At 36.2% G+C, this 19,258-nt stretch overlaps 1 protein-coding gene across 5 annotated transcripts in view; it reads right to left on the bottom strand.

Annotated features, from left to right (window-relative positions):
• Positions 1-4,870: 4,870 nt before the first annotated feature.
• The window catches only part of LOC102802512 (colorectal mutant cancer protein-like), a 126,012-nt gene continuing 111,624 nt past the window's right edge, over positions 4,871-19,258 (bottom strand). For all 5 annotated transcript variants that reach the window (XM_085494591.1, XM_085494594.1, XM_085494593.1 and 2 more), the window contains 5 exons: positions 14,869-15,103; positions 12,492-12,641; positions 11,391-11,644; positions 9,156-9,258; positions 4,871-8,744 (listed from right to left, as the gene is read on the bottom strand). In XM_085494591.1, coding sequence (XP_085350717.1) covers positions 8,658-8,744; positions 9,156-9,258; positions 11,391-11,644; positions 12,492-12,641; positions 14,869-15,103 — 829 coding nt within the window. In that variant the 3' untranslated portion in view covers positions 4,871-8,657. The remainder of the gene's footprint in view (positions 8,745-9,155; positions 9,259-11,390; positions 11,645-12,491; positions 12,642-14,868; positions 15,104-19,258) is intronic.

Here is a 19,258-nt window from a genome sequence, read left to right as displayed (position 1 = left end):
ATTCACTCATAAAATATATATGTGTCTTTTCTAGGAATTTGATGAATGTTCACTCATAGCAAAGTCTGAGGTAAATTAAAATAATGCGCTCAACAAGTTTCCAAGACAACCTATACATGCGACCCACCTTAAACACGACGGCACGAGTTGCTTACCATCCATTGTCGACAGTCGACATCAATGCTGTGTACTCTATCAGCAGTCATTGCGTTATTCTACACAGCTCATTAATTATGCATAGATACGTACGTGAATCAGACAGGCCTAAGATTTCCCATGATGCATTGCGCAATGTGATGTTCATACACACATTTACTAAATAGTTATCAGCTAGGCACGTGACATTGTCTGATTTCGTTTGATTTATTTTTTACTCTGACGACTATATAAACTTGACGACTCTGCTGAGCAGTCAGTTCACATTTGTCAAAGGAGCTCCTTGAAATTATCCCCCTCCATTTATTGAACGGTTGGTCTCTAAACCTCAAACAAGGAGTGAGCGCAAAAAGAAAGCACACCTGAGAAAAGTAAATCCAAGACGAAGCAAAATATCAATATAGACCCAAAGGAAATAAAACTTGCGCCCTCTATCGGTGTATAGGTGATACATCAGATCCTCTGAGTCTCTATGAAGAGACTGTTGATATGATTTCTTATTCTGAAAATAAATCATAATATTCATAATTTGGAAAATTAATTTTTATTTCCATCCAAGCCATTTTTATAACATGTATGATGACAATACATTATGTTACATACTCATGTCATAATCATATGACAATATTCATTGGTTTGGAGCTATTGTCACATGACACTATGCAATAGTATTGTTTTTTGTATTACAGTAACGTATTTTGAGACATATTTTTGTCTTAATATTTTTCAAAAATCATTATTTTTATAACAATTCTATACAGCACAATATTAAAGGGTGGTGGTTGCCTGGCAACGCATGTTTTAATTTCACGTAAACAAACAATGTATTTTACACATGTTGTATATAGCGCATCAGACCCATATCAAGATATTCTAGGATAATAACAATTTTTCAGCCTATGTCACCAGCCTGTAATTTGAGATATGACATAATATCTCTGACATAGAAACCTATGGTAAAAGCACTAGACTGTCAAAATGGACAATATCAACTAAAATATAACCATAATTTCCTTGGAGATTGCGCTGGTGACACTTTTTAAAACCAAGATTTTGAAATACTTGAAAACGACAAAAAATACCTCATCATTAACAATATATTAATTTTAAGTCTATGTCACCAGCCTACAGTTATCATAAAAGTGTTATAATACTGTCAAAAAAGTCACTATCCAATAAAATACAACCATCATTATCTTGAATATTAAGTTGGTGAGATTCAACTTTTTTTAAGTCAATATTATATTGCTCAGAAATACAATTTATTACAAAATGTTTCATTCATGAGTACGTCTTTACCTTAATGCACATTTTTGAAAATAAAATATGGCCGACTTATGGCCATTCTTGATATAAAACATGGCTAAATTCTAATACTGAACTTGTTCATGACTTGTTCTCTAAGATGATTTTGCCAATCTCAATCAAACATGGTGACAATATTTATTGAGTGCCACCTGCACGTTTTTTTTGAGATCTGATTCAAGGATGGTCAACTCAGTCATTTTGTCACCATGTCAATGTTGGTGACATCATTTCATACACATGAAGCTACTTTTGTTTTGTAATCTATAATCTGCTGATTGGCGGCCATGTTGGTAATACAATCATTAAATGCTAAAACCTGAACGTGTCGACAGTCGGTTCTCAAAGATGACTGAACTGACTTGGTAAGATGACAATACACATCGGTGCAGGATGCATGTTGTAATTCTACATAGTAGACTTGTGGGCATTTTGTTTTTATGACTACTGTAAAAGGACTACGTAATTTTCACTGGGTTTAAATTTCGCTGATTTACCAATGGTTTTTTTAATTCACTGTTTTATTATTTAGATATAGTGTTCGATGCGAATTTTCTAGTCAGTGAAAATAAGCAAAATTAAAACACAGTGAATAATTAACCCTTTTACAGTATGTCCCCATCTGTTTCTCTGGCGTGCATTGAAAAAATTAAATTAAAACTTGTAATACAGACATGACTTCACTTCAAATATGCACGTAACTTTGATTTCAAATTTGGCTGATATGGTAATAAAATCATTAATTCCCCAAACTTAAAATGTTTCCCACCAGAAATATAAGAATGTAAAATCAATCTTAAACTTTGAATGCTGATAGTACCGTATTTATCCGGGTATAAGCCCAGGGTCTTGAACAAGGAAAATTGCCAAAAAGAAGGGGTGGGCGTTTGATTTAAGATGGCTGACTGGCAGAAATTTTTTGGTTCACTATGTCAATCTATTCCTCTGTCCCAAAGTTTACTATAAAAGTTCAATTTCATTGTTGTTGTATGATTTCAACATTTAAATTTTTGATGGAAACTATGTCATTTATAATGACTTTTAATAATAAATTGTCTTTGTATATTGTCACAAACATGCTATGTCATAATGCATATGGCTGACATAACCGAGTCACATGAGTGGAGTTACAGTGTTGTTAATTAAGCAGTCAAGATTTCACTAATTAGAGCTGTACACAATTTGAAATAGACAATTTATTTGTACAAAACTTCAGTCAAGAAAAAACTCATTTAGATGAATGAGACTATAAGGAATTAGAAGTCATCATTTGAACATAGCAAAACTTATTTTATTTCAGCCTTCCCTGTTATACCATCACATCTGAATTACTTGAATAAGAATTCATTATTCAACTCATTTAACATTTTCACCACACAATAGTCCTCTTCATAGTCTGCACTTTCTGTTACAAGATTGGGACAAACTGAAAATTTACCTAATTTTTGTATGTTGGCTCCAAAATTAATGTTCATTTCTAAAATTATTGAATACTGTAGAACACTTTATTTTCGCTTGGAATTTATTTTCACTATTTTCGCTGAAGGGATGATTCCGTGAAAATAAAATCCAGCGAATATACTTTTTTTACTATATTTCACATTAAACTCATCAAAAATCAGTGAAAATAAATTCCAGGCAAAACGCCCAAAAAGCCTTTTCAGCGAAAATTAATTCCAGCGAAAATAAAGTATTCCACAGTAATTAAATTAGAGGGAGAAAGTCTGGTGGTAAAGCAGTTAAAAGAAGCACACAGACTGGAGGTCATTATTTACCTTAAAGGTTGGTACAGAAGTCGTTACACCATGCACAAGACAAACTTAGATGTAATCAAGATTTAATTAGGTATTTTAGGTGATTGGAAGGTGTTGAAGGAGTCATTGACGGCAATTAGTGCATGTTGTGTACAGATCAAACCTCATACTTGTTATTTCCATTAGAAGAGCGCATCGGATTGTGGGAAAATCAATGTTTATCATCACAAATGTTGCATATGCGCAGTACGACAACAACTGCCCTTTAAATAACATAGTTGAACTCTGGTGACCTTGCCCTTTGTTATATAATATAATTCCTTTTATCATAGTTTGTTTCAATATAAATATGCATTGTCATAATAAATTTTGAATACAAACAAGTTTTGGGGTTGAACCAACAGTGGGGAATCAGTCTACCGAATGTCTTTAAAAGATGTAAATATCTTACAAAAACATTGGTGCCTTGTTTGTTTAATTATTTTAAGGGACATAATTTCCAGCTTTATTCAAAGTAATTCAGTTATTTTTGTATAAAAACAAATGCCTCATCGCAGAAAAAAAGTGCTGCATTTAGACGTGAATAGATTCATAAAACATGCAAGATAACAGAAAATCTTAGCTGGCTTTTGTCCAAGTATTTTGTACAGGTGTCTGTCAAAAATTAATGATTCACTGAGACAAATATGAACTGCCTTATTATATTCATTGTGTGACTACTGTATTATATGAAAAGTAAAAAAAAACACCCTCTATGAATAGCTATCATGTTGCAAGCTCTGCTTTGTATGCAAATCAACTTAAATAGTTAGTTGGTGTCCAGTGGAGGGAGAAGTTAACAGTACTGTTGCCTCCTGAGAATCTACATCTTTTAAACTAGTATTATAAAAACTATCATTCTGTTCTAATAGCTGAAACATATTCCTGTGAGTTTTCATTTGTCGAATGAACTGTTTGCCAAGTACAGAATACATATATTTTAGTACAATTTTCTTTTCAAAATGTGGATGCAACGTTTTTTATGTATTTTTATGTATTGTTTTGGATTTGATAACTTCGAATTAAACAGATTTTCTATTAGCTTCAGATCTTGATCAAAGTTTGGCACCCAGTTCATAGAAGTGCTCATATTGATTTTCTGACATCTTGTTTTCTGTGAAGATTTTATTGGTAGGTTTGCAAATATGTATCAGACTGTGCAAAAAATCTCTTCATGAGTTGGTTTTGAAACCTAGTCTAGTATTCCCATGGGATTTGGGAGATACATTACCAAGGATATTATTACAAGATAAATGATTTGCTTCATTGAACATAGACAACAATGCATATTTCCACTGAGATCAGTGACTTTTGATGTGTATCAGTAAAGTAGAAACAGTCAAAATATTTTATCAGATTTTCTCAATTTTTGTATGATATTTTAATACAGGACATCTGTTGTTCAAACTCAGGGAAGATTTTATACTGATAAATAAGGTGACCAAGTTTGATGAAGTTTGGAATAGAATTAGTAAAGTTATTATGCACACAATAACAATTATTAAAGACGACGACAACAGACAGACAAAATTTTTCCCTTAATATACCTTTCCCTTACATCTTTGATGGTACGGGCAAGGTGTAAATTATTTGGCATACACAAACATCACGAGAAATTCACACACATTGCGCTTTATTCATTTTTGTGACAAATAATTTACATTAAAAAATGCATACATACACATAAAATACATAATTGTTTAATACATCAAATATAAAATAATTGCATAACTTTAATGAGCATCATTCCAGTAATTTGTAAATTTAAAAAGAGGCTTTTTTTAAAAACCACCTCATGAAGGCAGTATACAAGTTTACTTTGGGGCCGACATTCATAATGTAATATTTATTATAAGTTTAATTACATGTACTGTAAAATACTTCATTTTAGCTGGAATTAATTTTCGCTGTTTTTTTTTTTTTAAATGGTATTTATTTTCATTGATAATTGACAAGTTGAATGTAAAATACAAGGAAAAAAAGGTATATTCACTGTATTTTATTTTTACTGAATTATTCATTCAGCAAAAAGAGTGAAAAATTAATTAAAAGTGAATGAAAGTGTTTTACAGTACCCTATGTCAACAGTGACAGTAAAGACTGCCCTCTATCTATGAATAATCCCAAACCTTTCACCTATGCTTGTGCATACTTTCAAACCATCAAATGTATCTTGCAACATGCTATCATTTCTACCATAGTGTGGAGTAAACTTTCCAATGCAAATTGAGATGACCTTTTTATGTACTAGACATGTGCATCTACAACACACAGTCCGAACTAAAAAGATACAAGAGTTGCCTTATATTGCTGACAACTGAAAGTTGATTTTTATGCTGAGTCATTGCTGATAAGATGACTTGCTTAGCAACCATTAACGATAGGGATAAGTTAACACTTCTAATTTGTGGTGTAATATTTCAATTTCACTGGCTTGGGTTTCAATTTAGTGATTAAATCTGTTCATAAATTATCAGGGGCTGATCCAGCAAAAGGACAGTATGCTAACTGATGGGGACAGTATTCCAACTGATGGGGGCAATATGCCAACTGATGGGGACAGTATTCCAACTGATGGGGGCAATATGCCAACTGATGGGGGCAATATGCCAACTGATGGGGACAGTATGCCAACTGATGAGAACAGTATGCCAACTGATGGGGACAGTATTCCAACTAATGGGGGCAATATGCCAACTGATGGGGGCAATATGCCAACTGATGGGGACAGTATGCCAACTGATGGGAACAGTATGCCAACTGATGGGGCAATATGCCAACTGATGGGAACAGTATGCCAACTGATGGGGACAGTATGCTAACTGATGGGGACAGTATGCCAACTGATGGGAACAGTATGCCAACTGATGGGGGCAATATGCCAACTGATGGGAACAGTATGCCAACTGATGGGGACAGTATGCCAACTGATGGGGACAGTATGCCAACTGATGGGAACAGTATGCCAACTGATGGGGGCAATATGCCAACTGATGGGGACAGTATGCCAACTGATGGGAACAGTATGCCAACTGATGGGGACAGTATGCCAACTGATGGGAACAGTATGCCAACTGATGGGGACAGTATGCCAACTGATGGGGACAGTATGCCAACTGATGGGGGCAATATGCCAACTGATGGGAACAGTATGCCAACTGATGGGGGCAATATGCCAACTGATGGGGGCAATATGCCAACTGATGGGAACAGTATGCCAACTGATGGGGGCAACATGCCAACTGATGGGGACAGTATGCCAACTGATGGGAACAGTATGCCAACTGATGGGAACAGTATGCCAACTGATGGGGGCAATATGCCAACTGATGGGAACAGTATGCCAACTGATGGGGGACAGTATGCCAACTGATGGGGACAGTATGCCAACTGATGGGGGCAATATGCCAACTGATGAGAACAGTATGCCAACTGATGGGGCAATATGCCAACTGATGGGGACAGCATGCCAACTGATGGGAACAGTATGCCAACTGATGGGAACAGTATGCCAACTGATGGGGGCAATATGCCAACTGATGGGAACAGTATGCCAACTGATGGGGGACAGTATGCCAACTGATGGGGGCAATATGCCAACTGATGGGAACAGTATGTCAACTGATGGGGGACAGTATGCCAACTGATGGGGACAGTATGCCAACTGATGGGAACAGTATGCCAACTGATGGGAACAGTATGCCAACTGATGGGGGCAATATGCCAACTGATGGGGACAGTATGCCAACTGATGGGAACAGTATGCCAACTGATGGGAACAGTATGCCAACTGATGGGGGCAATATGCCAACTGATGGGAACAGTATGCCAACTGATGGGGGACAGTATGCCAACTGATGGGGGCAATATGCCAACTGATGGGAACAGTATGTCAACTGATGGGGGACAGTATGCCAACTGATGGGGACAGTATGCCAACTGATGGGAACAGTATGTCAACTGATGGGGACAGTATGCCAACTGATGGGGGCAATATGCCAACTGATGGGGACAGTATGCCAACTGATGGGGACAGTATGTCAGTGTGTCTACTGCCCTCTATGGTGACTCATAGTTAAATGTTTACAGTGACCATAATATAAATATTTGTGTTATCAGTATTGAATTGGTTGTTATGCTATTAGGGGTCGTAATCGACCTATTAAGTAAGTGAAAAAAATATCATGTTTTTAATTTTCAAATGTGACACATACCGGTAATTGTTTATTTTTGACCCAGTCCTAATTGTGAAAACAAAATGTTGTTTTTTTTGGAACTATTACCATGTTAAAGCATTATTTCATAAAAAGTATTATTTATTGAAAACACTAGTACCCAAATAAAATTTTCCAAGGAAAACTTTTCACTATGGGAATCAATGGTAAATTGTCAAAAAAATCACTATTTTCATAACTTTTGTAAGAAAATAAGTTTGATAACCATACTTTTTTTATCTGAGCAACAACATAAAAGAAAGCTATATGATAAAAATCTAGGAAATCTGATGATAGGATTTGATGGTAGCGTACAACCTTCAGTAATTGCCTTGCTATAATTATTTCAATATTCATGCAAAGTTTTTATAAATTATTTATATATACAGCCACAATTTTATTAGAATTCCAAGTGAAGTGGTAAACCTGTTTAGAAGTGTGTAAACATTGTTGGTATTTTGTGACAAAGTACATTGTGATAGTAGCAATTGAATGCGAATCGAAAGCTTATTAATACTGACATCAGCGTGTTTAGGTCAAAGGTCACAAATGAATGGTTCAATGTGTGTAACTGGGATTGGAAGCTTATAAATACTGACATCAGCAAAGGTCATAGGTCACATTTCAGTGGTAAAATGTATCCCCTTACAGAATAAGGAAGCAAGACAAACAGTTTCAGTGACAAATTTGCATATTTGCAGTAATTTGCATAATAAAAAAAGCACACATCAATTCTGGAACGAGAATAACATTCTTTCACTGACACTCAAGTTGTTTTAATAAAACAGGGCCCTGCATCCTGCATAATGCACTGTAGGGTATACGATGCAGCCCTGTAACCTGCATAAAGCACTGCTCTGTAATCTGCATAAGGCATTACACTACATACAAAAGCCAATCAAAATGATGTTACTAAATTATTCAAGATTTATTTTGTATTTATACAGCCATTAACTGTTTTTTTTTTTTAAATTCCACATCATTATTCCTTCACAACATTATACATTTTAAGGGCCAAGCTAATTTGAATATTATTAGATATAGGAGGACATGTTGAATATATGAAAACATTCACTTTTGCAAAAAGTCAAATAAATAAAAAGTAGTTTTTGCTATATAAGTTTATAATGGCTTTGGAAGTTAATTAATTAAGTAAATAAGGGTTGTTATGATGTGATGTCATTGGTTGTCATAACGATGTCTCACTATGTGGTGGTCGAGAACTTGGAGCAGTCTCATCTTCCAATAAAGCTATTCTTTGTTTCAACATTCGTACCTAGTTGTGAAAAAGAGAAAAAAACAAACAATTGTTTTCCAGTTTGAGCAAATATAACATGTTTTAGGAAATGCAAGCATCACATGCAATATGTTAATTTTATGAGAACAATAACAAGATTCTGAAATGTCAACGATATGAACTGCATGCTTCGATGCCAATGTTGAAATACATGTAACATAGCAACTGTTATAACTATACTTCCATATATTCAATCTTTTCCTGAAAACTATCATTTTTCACAGATTCATAGTTATACTCAATACATACGATGAGAAAATATATTCCCAAAAAATAAAACCTTTTTTGACATACTAGTAGTAGTTTGCCATTATGCTCACTCTTGGTGTGCACTTAATTGGTTATTGACAACCACACAAACTGATACCCTGGAGGTCACCCTGTACATACCTGTGTTTCATGTCTTTCCACCATCGCCATCATTTGACCTTCTAATTTTTTCAATCTACTTTGGTGTTTTTTCTTTGCTTTTTCATACGCTGTCACCAATGCACTGAAAACAAATGTGAATTCATTTGTTATTTATTCACGGTCATTAATCTTTGACCTGTGATCCAAGCATGACAGTGGCCTTTATATTTTATAGATGTCACAAGCCTTGCCAATAATTCACATCATCATACTTAATGTAATGTATACATTTCCATGTAGTGGTATTCAGTGTGTGCTGACAACCATTGTCATTCATACAGTACATATAGACATAAACTATATTCCATGTTTAGGAATATGTAACCATCTTCCTATCATAATGGTGCCAACAAAATCATTTGCCAGTCACTTTAGCCTCCCATTGTGTCTGTGGTACACTCACCCAGGGTACAGTGGCTTTAGCTTCCCATTGAGTCTGTGGTACACTCACCAAAGGCACAGTGGCTTTGACCTCCCAATTGAGTCTGTGGTACACTCACCAAGGGCACAGTGGCTTTGGGCTTCCCATTGAGTCTGTGGTACACTCACCAAGGGCACAGTGGCTTTGGGCTTCCCATTGAGTCTGTGGTACACTCACCCAGGGTACAGTGGTTTTGACCTCCCATTGAGTCTGTGGCACACTCACCCAGGGTACAGTGGTTTTGGGCTTCCCATTGAGTCTGTGGTACACTCACCAAGGGCACAGTGGCTTTGACCTCCCAATTGAGTCTGTGGTACACTCACCCAGGGTACAGTGGCTTTGGGCTTCCCATTGAGTCTGTGGTACACTCGCCCAGGGTACAGTGGCTTTAGCTTCCAATTGAGTCTGTGGCACACTCACCCAGGGTACAGTGGCTTTAGCTTCCCATTGAGTCTATGACACACTCACCCAGGGTACAGTGGTTTTGACCTCCCATTGAGTCTGTGGTACACTCACCCAGGGTACAGTGGCTTTGACCTCCCATTGAGTCTGTGGTACACTCACCCAGGGTACAGTGGCTTTAGCTTCCCATTGAGTCTGTGGCACACTCACCCAGGGTACAGTGGCTTTAGCTTCCCATTGAGTCTATGACACACTCACCCAGGGTACAGTGGTTTTGACCTCCCATTGAGTCTGTGGTACACTCACCCAGGGTACAGTGGCTTTGACCTCCCATTGAGTCTGTGGCACACTCACCCAGGGTACAGTGGTTTTGACCTTCCATTGAGTCTGTGGCACACTCACCCAGGGTACAGTGGTTTTGACTTCCCATTGAGTCTGTGGCACACTCATCCAGGGTACAGAGGCTTTAGCCTCCCATTGAGTCTGTGGTACACTCACCCAGGGTACAGTGGCTTTAGCCTCCCATTGAGTCTGTGGCACACTCATCCAGGGTACAGTGGCTTTAGCCTCCCATTGAGTCTGTGGCACACTCACCCAGGGTACAGTGGTTTTGACCTCCCATTGAGTCTGTGGCACACTCATCCAGGGTACAGTGGTTTTGACCTCCCATTGAGTCTGTGGCACACTCATCCAGGGTACAGAGGCTTTAGCCTCCCATTGAGTCTGTGGTACACTCACCCAGGGTACAGTGGCTTTAGCCTCCCATTGAGTCTGTGGCACACTCATCCAGGGTACAGTGGTTTTGACCTCCCATTGAGTCTGTGGCACACTCACCCAGGGTACAGTGGCTTTAGCCTCCCATTGAGTCTGTGGCACACTCATCCAGGGTACAGTGGTTTTGACCTCCCATTGAGTCTGTGGCACACTCACCCAGGGTACAGTGACTTTAGCTTCCCATTGAGTCTGTGGCACACTCATCCAGGGTACAGTGGTTTTGACCTCCCATTGAGTCTGTGGCACACTCACCCAGGGTACAGTGGCTTTAGCTTCCCATTAAGTCTGTGGTACACTCACCCAGGGTATAGTTTTGGGTCAACCCTATTTGGTTTTCACAAATTTAAGGATCATGAATTCCATGCAACAACCAATATGTGACCAAGAGAAAGCACATTACAAGTGGTGTTGTACACTGAATTTGAAACATGTACACACAAACATGGACATGTATTGGTAACAATATTACATGTATTGGGGAAAATGTTACATGTATTGGTAACAATGTTACATGTATTAGGCAGTGACAATGTTACATGTATTGGTAACAATGTTACATGTATTACGGTAGTGACAATGTTACATGTATTGGAGAAAATATTACATAGTTCTCTCACCTATTGGCCCGTTTTAAATCAGCAACAAACTCAGCTGACTGTTGATGCCTCATCTCAGAATTTTTTTGTAATTTTTCCAGCGTAGATACCAACTCCTGTACCCTCAGTTTTAATTTCTTCTCTCGTTTGTAAGCTTCCACTAAGTCCCGTGGTACAGAAGGATCCGACTCAGAGTCCCGCAGTTCCATGTTACTTAACTCAGCTAGTGTAATGGCTGGTGTTGTGCTGCCTGGTGTGCCTGCTATGCCTGCATCCTGTAAAACAACACATTATTTACTCTTAACACAAAAAAACCCATTCCCTTAATTTCAAAGGCAATAAAATTCAACAAGAACACATCACTGCATGACATCACAAGCATGCATGTATAAATACTGTGCTTGAAATTACCAATTGCCTGCATGCCTGAGAAAACCAGCAAGGTACAAATTAAAACTTATATATGCCCGATGGTCTGGTAAATTTGTTCAATGTCTGCTTCAATCAAAATTTGCAAAAAAATGATTTTATTAAATAATATTATTATACATCTGTCATCGTAATGCCATAAGTTACAGCGTGCCATAATTTTGCAGTATTTTACAAGGTATTTTCATCCTACCATATTCGGAAATGTGAATTCCAAATATGGAATGTTTACACACATAAGCATCCTCTAACAGGATAAACAAACACTGCTGCCACCAGGGTTTGACTGGACTCCACACAAAGAACTTCACTGATTTTATTCAAAATTTTTTGTATGTCTTTGTCATACTTTGAGATATCCTCGTAATATTATTAATAAAACTGACAAAAATAATCATCAAAATTAGAGATATGAAGTAGCATCACGAAATGAACAAAACTGAGAGAGGTCCAGCTCAGGTGCCTATATGTATTATATCAAAGTAATCGGCCTTTCTGATGGCTGATACAAGAACGCAACAATTTAATATGCAAATTAACCAATAATTGACTGTGTGTCATAAAAATACTGAGTTATTGTGGTGCTTTCATGGAATGGAAAGTAGCCATCACCTGCCCTGGTGTCTGCTACACTGAAATATGTTATGATGGTACCGTTTATGCAAATGATTTGACCTTTTCAGCTGTACATACCTGTTCTTGTTCCTTGACCTCAGACTTCAGGTGTTCTATGTGTACCAGGTATGCTTGTTCCTGCGCTTCTCTCGTACTTAGTTTTAATTCTAATGCTTTCTTCTCTTTCTCTAGAAGGTAGTTTTGTGCTTTCAGTTCAGCCTTTTCTTCCTGCAAATCACAGTATTTATCACATCATCAATAAACAAAATTTGTAAATGGCCGTTGAGATCTCATTGAGAGTGAGAGTCACATGACTCCCAAAATCATCATCATCGTTTCCACTGTTTCTATGGTATTTAAAACAGTAAGCACACTATTTTTGGGACAGAAAAACAAGTCACATGACTTTCTCTCACTCTCAATGAGATTTCATTTTGGAATAACATCTGTGAAAGATTCCTTAATTATAATAAATAAATCCACTCTTTATTGACTTTAGCAAAATTAGTTTGCCAGTAACTCTGACCTTTATGTAAATGAATTCAACCTTTATTATATATGTTGGTCTTTATTCATAACTCAAGACCATTGACCCTACATATTTACATAATAAAAACAATTTATGCATCTACAAGCTTCACCATCATAAATATCAAATTTGAAATGTTTATTCAGATTTATGTAAATAATTTGTATGCAAATAAATTTGACATTTATTTTAAAAACTGTACAAGACACTTTGCGATTGGTGTCTTTCGTGATCAGTAATATTTACAAAAATTTGTTTTCACTATTTTATACACTGGCTTGGCAATTCCCATCACCAATTAGATATTGTCACAGCATTTCAGCATTTTTTTTAACAAATCCAAAAATCACTCTCGATAATTTTGCTCACTTTACATTTGAAGTTTTGCTAATTTTAATAGGCATACATATTTTAATGTACACTCATAAAAATACCCACAAAATAAGAATTTAGTATGTAGCCTTGACAAATAAGCATTATTTTTCTTTGTCTTAATAATGCATTCAGTTTTTTCGATCTGTGTAACTTCTTATGGAAATCTTAATAAAATTTAAAGTTCAGTTCACAACTGGCAGTTTTGCAATATTAGAGCTTGTCAACTTGTCCATGGAGGCTGCAGGATTTGTTTTTATAAATATTGTATTCACTGACATTTTTTGTATTTATATTTGCGATGAGTTCCACAGTTGTTGTATTTTTTTCTTAATGGTGTGACTACAGTGACAGTGTGGTGTACTCGGCAGTTGTTTTTGTTTTGTTTTGTGTTCTTGGAATTTTGTACAAAAATCAACAATGGCTAAATATGTATATTATTTCCACTTTGCAGTATATCGTAGACAGTACTTGTATACTTTGTTCTCCAGCATCAATATCGGATTGTTCGGAAGCATGAGATTGTAATGTAAATTTCGTTTTAGAGTCCCATGCTGACTATGTTTCATCTCGTTTACTTACTTACTGTCAGTGTCTGACTGGTATATACAAAATGAGACCAAGTAAACGTCAGAATAGTAGAAAAAAAGTAACCTAAAAATTAGTTTCTTGTGTTAAGCAATCCGCAGAACCAAATCAGTCTGTCAGCCGTCGCCGTCCATGGCAGCGATATGATTTTACACATCGAAATTGAGAATCGCAAGTGTAGACATATTGCATTGAAATGAACATTAAATAACGCTACCCCGGCTAGCAATCTTCATGGTTGATGTAACTGGTATTTCCATCTATTCACACTATTCTAACCTGCACAAGTGAATGTTATCAAATTTGCAAGTGTGCATATTTTCGTACAGTGGCGTAAACATTACTACAATCAAAGACGCGCTGAACAGGAGTCCATTCTGAGCTAGTACCATTGTCAATTTTTGGAGAGAAGAGGACCATTTATACAGGGGACGCTTCAGTAAGAAATTGTTAAAATTGCCCGATTGGCATATCAAAATCCTGTATTGAAACAGAACATATACTATATTCACTAAAAAAAAACATTGTTATTTTTCTAGACTCACAACAAACTCAAAACAAAAGAAACAGTCCGATCCAAACAACAAACATCCTTGAAAATCAAGTCTTATTGCCCTTGCGTTTCCATACATTTATGCCAAAAACAACCGATTTTCGCCAAATCTTCTAAGATTCTTTGATAATATGAGTTGAATGTAAAATATGTGAAAAAAAAGGTATATTCGCTGGACTTTATTTTCACTGAATCATTCCTTCAACGAAAATAGCGAAGATTAATTCTAAGCGAAAATAACACATTTTACAAACATTTGGATTTGTTTTAATAACTCAAGGTCATTGTTTCAAAATATTTTCATAATAATTTGGCTATAAAAATAATATATACAGGTCAATGCATCAACTTCATAACATTTTTCAAATTAGATCATTATGTAAATAAAAATATAATTTGCATATATAACCTACCTTGACTGCATTTAACTCCTGAATAAGAACAGCATTTTCTAAATCCAATCGTTGACTCTCAGGATGTGTTGAGATATCCTGACTCAACGAGTCAATGTGAACACTTTCTAATTCTAAGAGAGTAAGACGTACGGCCGCTTTGTCGTTTCTCAACTGCTGTATATAGTCTTTTAAACGCTGCTCATCATCTTTTGTAAATTCCGTATCACAACTACTCGCTGTTGAACTTGTTGTACTGAAACAAATAACAATAACAACTTAGCGATTATATTTATTATCATAACAACCATTCATTTTAGCTCTGTTCAGTCATCTCTGATGACAATAGAGCTAAAACATATCTAAACTATTACATTGAGAATATAGATTAAATAACAAGCAAACAAACGAATGGATACAAACTAATAATGCATGAATTTTTCTTTTCATGGCAAAATTGTGTATAAAAGACCTGAAAATATGTAATAATATAAATCTAAACATTTTGCACAGAAAATACATTTAGGTGGGCACAATTCTGGCCAAAAATCAATGAGGTGGTTGATTGACAAACATCACACCACAGAGGGCAGTATTGCATTAGCTAACTAAACACGGTACAGATGTATTATTCCGTGTTAAAATATTTTAGGTGTGATTCCGATAGAAGTAAACATGGAAACAATATTGAAATACAAAACTGAGTTTGAAGAAGGAAGTCTATGTCGATACAGCATTCTAATTGTTTGTTGTCTACTAAATGGTGCTGTGCTGAGTTGTTACTATATAAAACTGAATTGATTGATCAAAATGTTTGATGTTATTACTTTCATTATATATTATTTTCATTATTTCTTTCATTTCATTTAGTTGAAATGAAAAATAATTCCTTGTCATTTGGCACGTTGTTTTTCATGAGTTTTTCATTATATTTGTAGTTATATCAATATGTCAAATGAGTTTTTCTGATATTTATAAATAAGACAATATTCTGTTCATAAAAATGATTTTCAGTATAAAAATTTTCACAATTCACGTATGCTGCTTATCACTGATTCTTAAATAAAAAAAAAAATTAAACTGGAAACATGGCTTCTTTTGTTTTTTTGCAAAAAATTGTTAATTTCCTTCTAAATTAAGAAATAGGCTTGTATTGCAATGTTTTCTAGTTTTCATATTTTTTGTGGGTCAGCTTGCAATAAACAGGGGACTAAATCTGTAATTAAGCCTAACGAGTAACAAATGATATTTATTATTTCCACAGATTTTCTGGTAGGTGATGTAGTAAACTAGTCATTATACTATTAGATGCAAGTAAATCTGTATAGCAATATCAGCATTATAAATGTCCACTTAATTCTATGTCTAACAAATATGTTTTATTTTAGCCTTTATTTCTAAAACTACACAAAAAATGAACTGACATTTCATAGTGATTGAAAAGATTCCCAAATTTGAAAATGATCAGATAAAAATTGTAATTACAGTAATCACAAGAAGAAGACAATTTTAAATGAAATTAAACCAATATGATAGCATTACCTTGTGTGGCTATGTGATGACAGAATTACCTTGTGTGGCAATGTGATGACAGAATTACCTTGTGTGGCTATGTGATGATAGAATTACCTTGTGTGGCTATGTGATGATAGAATTACCTTGTGTGGCTATGTGATGACAGAATTACCTTGTGTGGCTATGTGACGATAGAATTACCTTGTGTGGCTATGTGATGATAGAATTACCTTGTGTGGCAATGTGATGACAGAATTACCTTGTGTGGCTATGTGATGATAGAATTACCTTGTGTGGCTATGTGATGACAGAATTACCTTGTGTGGCTATGTGATGATAGAATTACCTTGTGTGGCTATGTGATGACAGAATTACCTTGTGTGGCTATGTGATGACAGAATTACCTTGTGTGGCTATGTGATGACAGAATTACCTTGTGTGGCTATGTGATGACAGAATTACCTTGTGTGGCTATGTGATGACAGAATTACCTTGTGTGGCTATGTGATGATAGAATTACCTTGTGTGGCTATGTGATGATAGAATTACCTTGTGTGGCAATGTGATGACAGAATTACCTTGTGTGGCTATGTGATGATAGAATTACCTTGTGTGGCTATGTGATGATAGAATTACCTTGTGTGGCAATGTGATGACAGAATTACCTTGTGTGGCTATGTGATGACAGAATTACCTTGTGTGGCTATGTGATGATAGAATTACCTTGTGTGGCTATGTGATGATAGAATTACCTTGTGTGGCTATGTGATGATAGAATTACCTTGTGTGGCTATGTGATGATAGAATTACCTTGTGTGGCTATGTGATGACAGAATTACCTTGTGTGGCTATGTGATGATAGAATTACCTTGTGTGGCTATGTGATGACAGAATTACCTTGTGTGGCTATGTGATGATAGAATTACCTTGTGTGGCTATGTGATGATAGAATTACCTTGTGTGGCTATGTGATGACAGAATTACCTTGTGTGGCTATGTGATGATAGAATTACCTTGTGTGGCTATGTGATGATAGAATTACCTTGTGTGGCTATGTGATGATAGAATTACCTTGTGTGGCTATGTGATGATAGAATTACCTTGTGTGGCTATGTGATGATAGAATTACCTTGTGTGGCTATGTGATGACAGAATTACCTTGTGTGGCTATGTGATGATAGAATTACCTTGTGTGGCTATGTGATGACAGAATTACCTTGTGTGGCTATGTGATGATAGAATTACCTTGTGTGGCTATGTGATGATAGAATTACCTTGTGTGGCTATGTGATGACAGAATTACCTTGTGTGGCTATGTGATGATAGAATTACCTTGTGTGGCTATGTGATGATAGAATTACCTTGTGTGGCTATGTGATGACAGAATTACCTTGTGTGGCTATGTGATGACAGAATTACCTTGTGTGGCTATGTGATGATAGAATTACCTTGTGTGGCTATGTGATGACAGAATTACCTTGTGTGGCTATGTGATGATAGAATTACCTTGTGTGGCTATGTGATGATAGAATTACCTTGTGTGGCTATGTGATGACAGAATTACCTTGTGTGGCTATGTGATGATAGAATTACCTTGTGTGGCTATGTGATGATAGAATTACCTTGTGTGGCTATGTGATGATAGAATTACCTTGTGTGGCTATGTGATGACAGAATTACCTTGTGTGGCTATGTGATGACAGAATTACCTTGTGTGGCTATGTGATGACAGAATTACCTTGTGTGGCTATGTGATGACAGAATTACCTTGTGTGGCTATGTGATGACAGAATTACCTTGTGTGGCTATGTGATGATAGAATTACCTTGTGTGGCTATGTGATGATAGAATTACCTTGTGTGGCAATGTGATGACAGAATTACCTTGTGTGGCTATGTGATGATAGAATTACCTTGTGTGGCTATGTGATGATAGAATTACCTTGTGTGGCAATGTGATGACAGAATTACCTTGTGTGGCTATGTGATGACAGAATTACCTTGTGTGGCTATGTGATGATAGAATTACCTTGTGTGGCTATGTGATGATAGAATTACCTTGTGTGGCTATGTGATGATAGAATTACCTTGTGTGGCTATGTGATGATAGAATTACCTTGTGTGGCTATGTGATGACAGAATTACCTTGTGTGGCTATGTGATGATAGAATTACCTTGTGTGGCTATGTGATGACAGAATTACCTTGTGTGGCTATGTGATGATAGAATTACCTTGTGTGGCTATGTGATGATAGAATTACCTTGTGTGGCTATGTGATGACAGAATTACCTTGTGTGGCTATGTGATGATAGAATTACCTTGTGTGGCTATGTGATGATAGAATTACCTTGTGTGGCTATGTGATGACAGAATTACCTTGTGTGGCTATGTGATGACAGAATTACCTTGTGTGGCTATGTGATGATAGAATTACCTTGTGTGGCTATGTGATGACAGAATTACCTTGTGTGGCTATGTGATGATAGAATTACCTTGTGTGGCTATGTGATGATAGAATTACCTTGTGTGGCTATGTGATGACAGAATTACCTTGTGTGGCTATGTGATGATAGAATTACCTTGTGTGGCTATGTGATGATAGAATTACCTTGTGTGGCTATGTGATGATAGAATTACCTTGTGTGGCTATGTGATGACAGAATTACCTTGTGTGGCTATGTGATGACAGAATTACCTTGTGTGGCTATGTGATGACAGAATTACCTTGTGTGGCTATGTGATGATAGAATTACCTTGTGTGGCTATGTGATGACAGAATTACCTTGTGTGGCTATGTGATGACAGAATTACCTTGTGTGGCTATGTGATGATAGAATTACCTTGTGTGGCTATGTGATGACAGAATTACCTTGTTTGGCTATGTGATGACAGAATT

The sequence above is a fragment of the Saccoglossus kowalevskii genome, chromosome 20 (assembly GCF_978046115.1).
Source record: "Saccoglossus kowalevskii chromosome 20, keSacKowa6.1, whole genome shotgun sequence".
Lineage (NCBI taxonomy): Eukaryota > Metazoa > Hemichordata > Enteropneusta > Harrimaniidae > Saccoglossus > Saccoglossus kowalevskii.
Note: the sequence above shows the minus strand (reverse complement) of the source record. Positions and strands in the feature narration are given on the sequence as shown.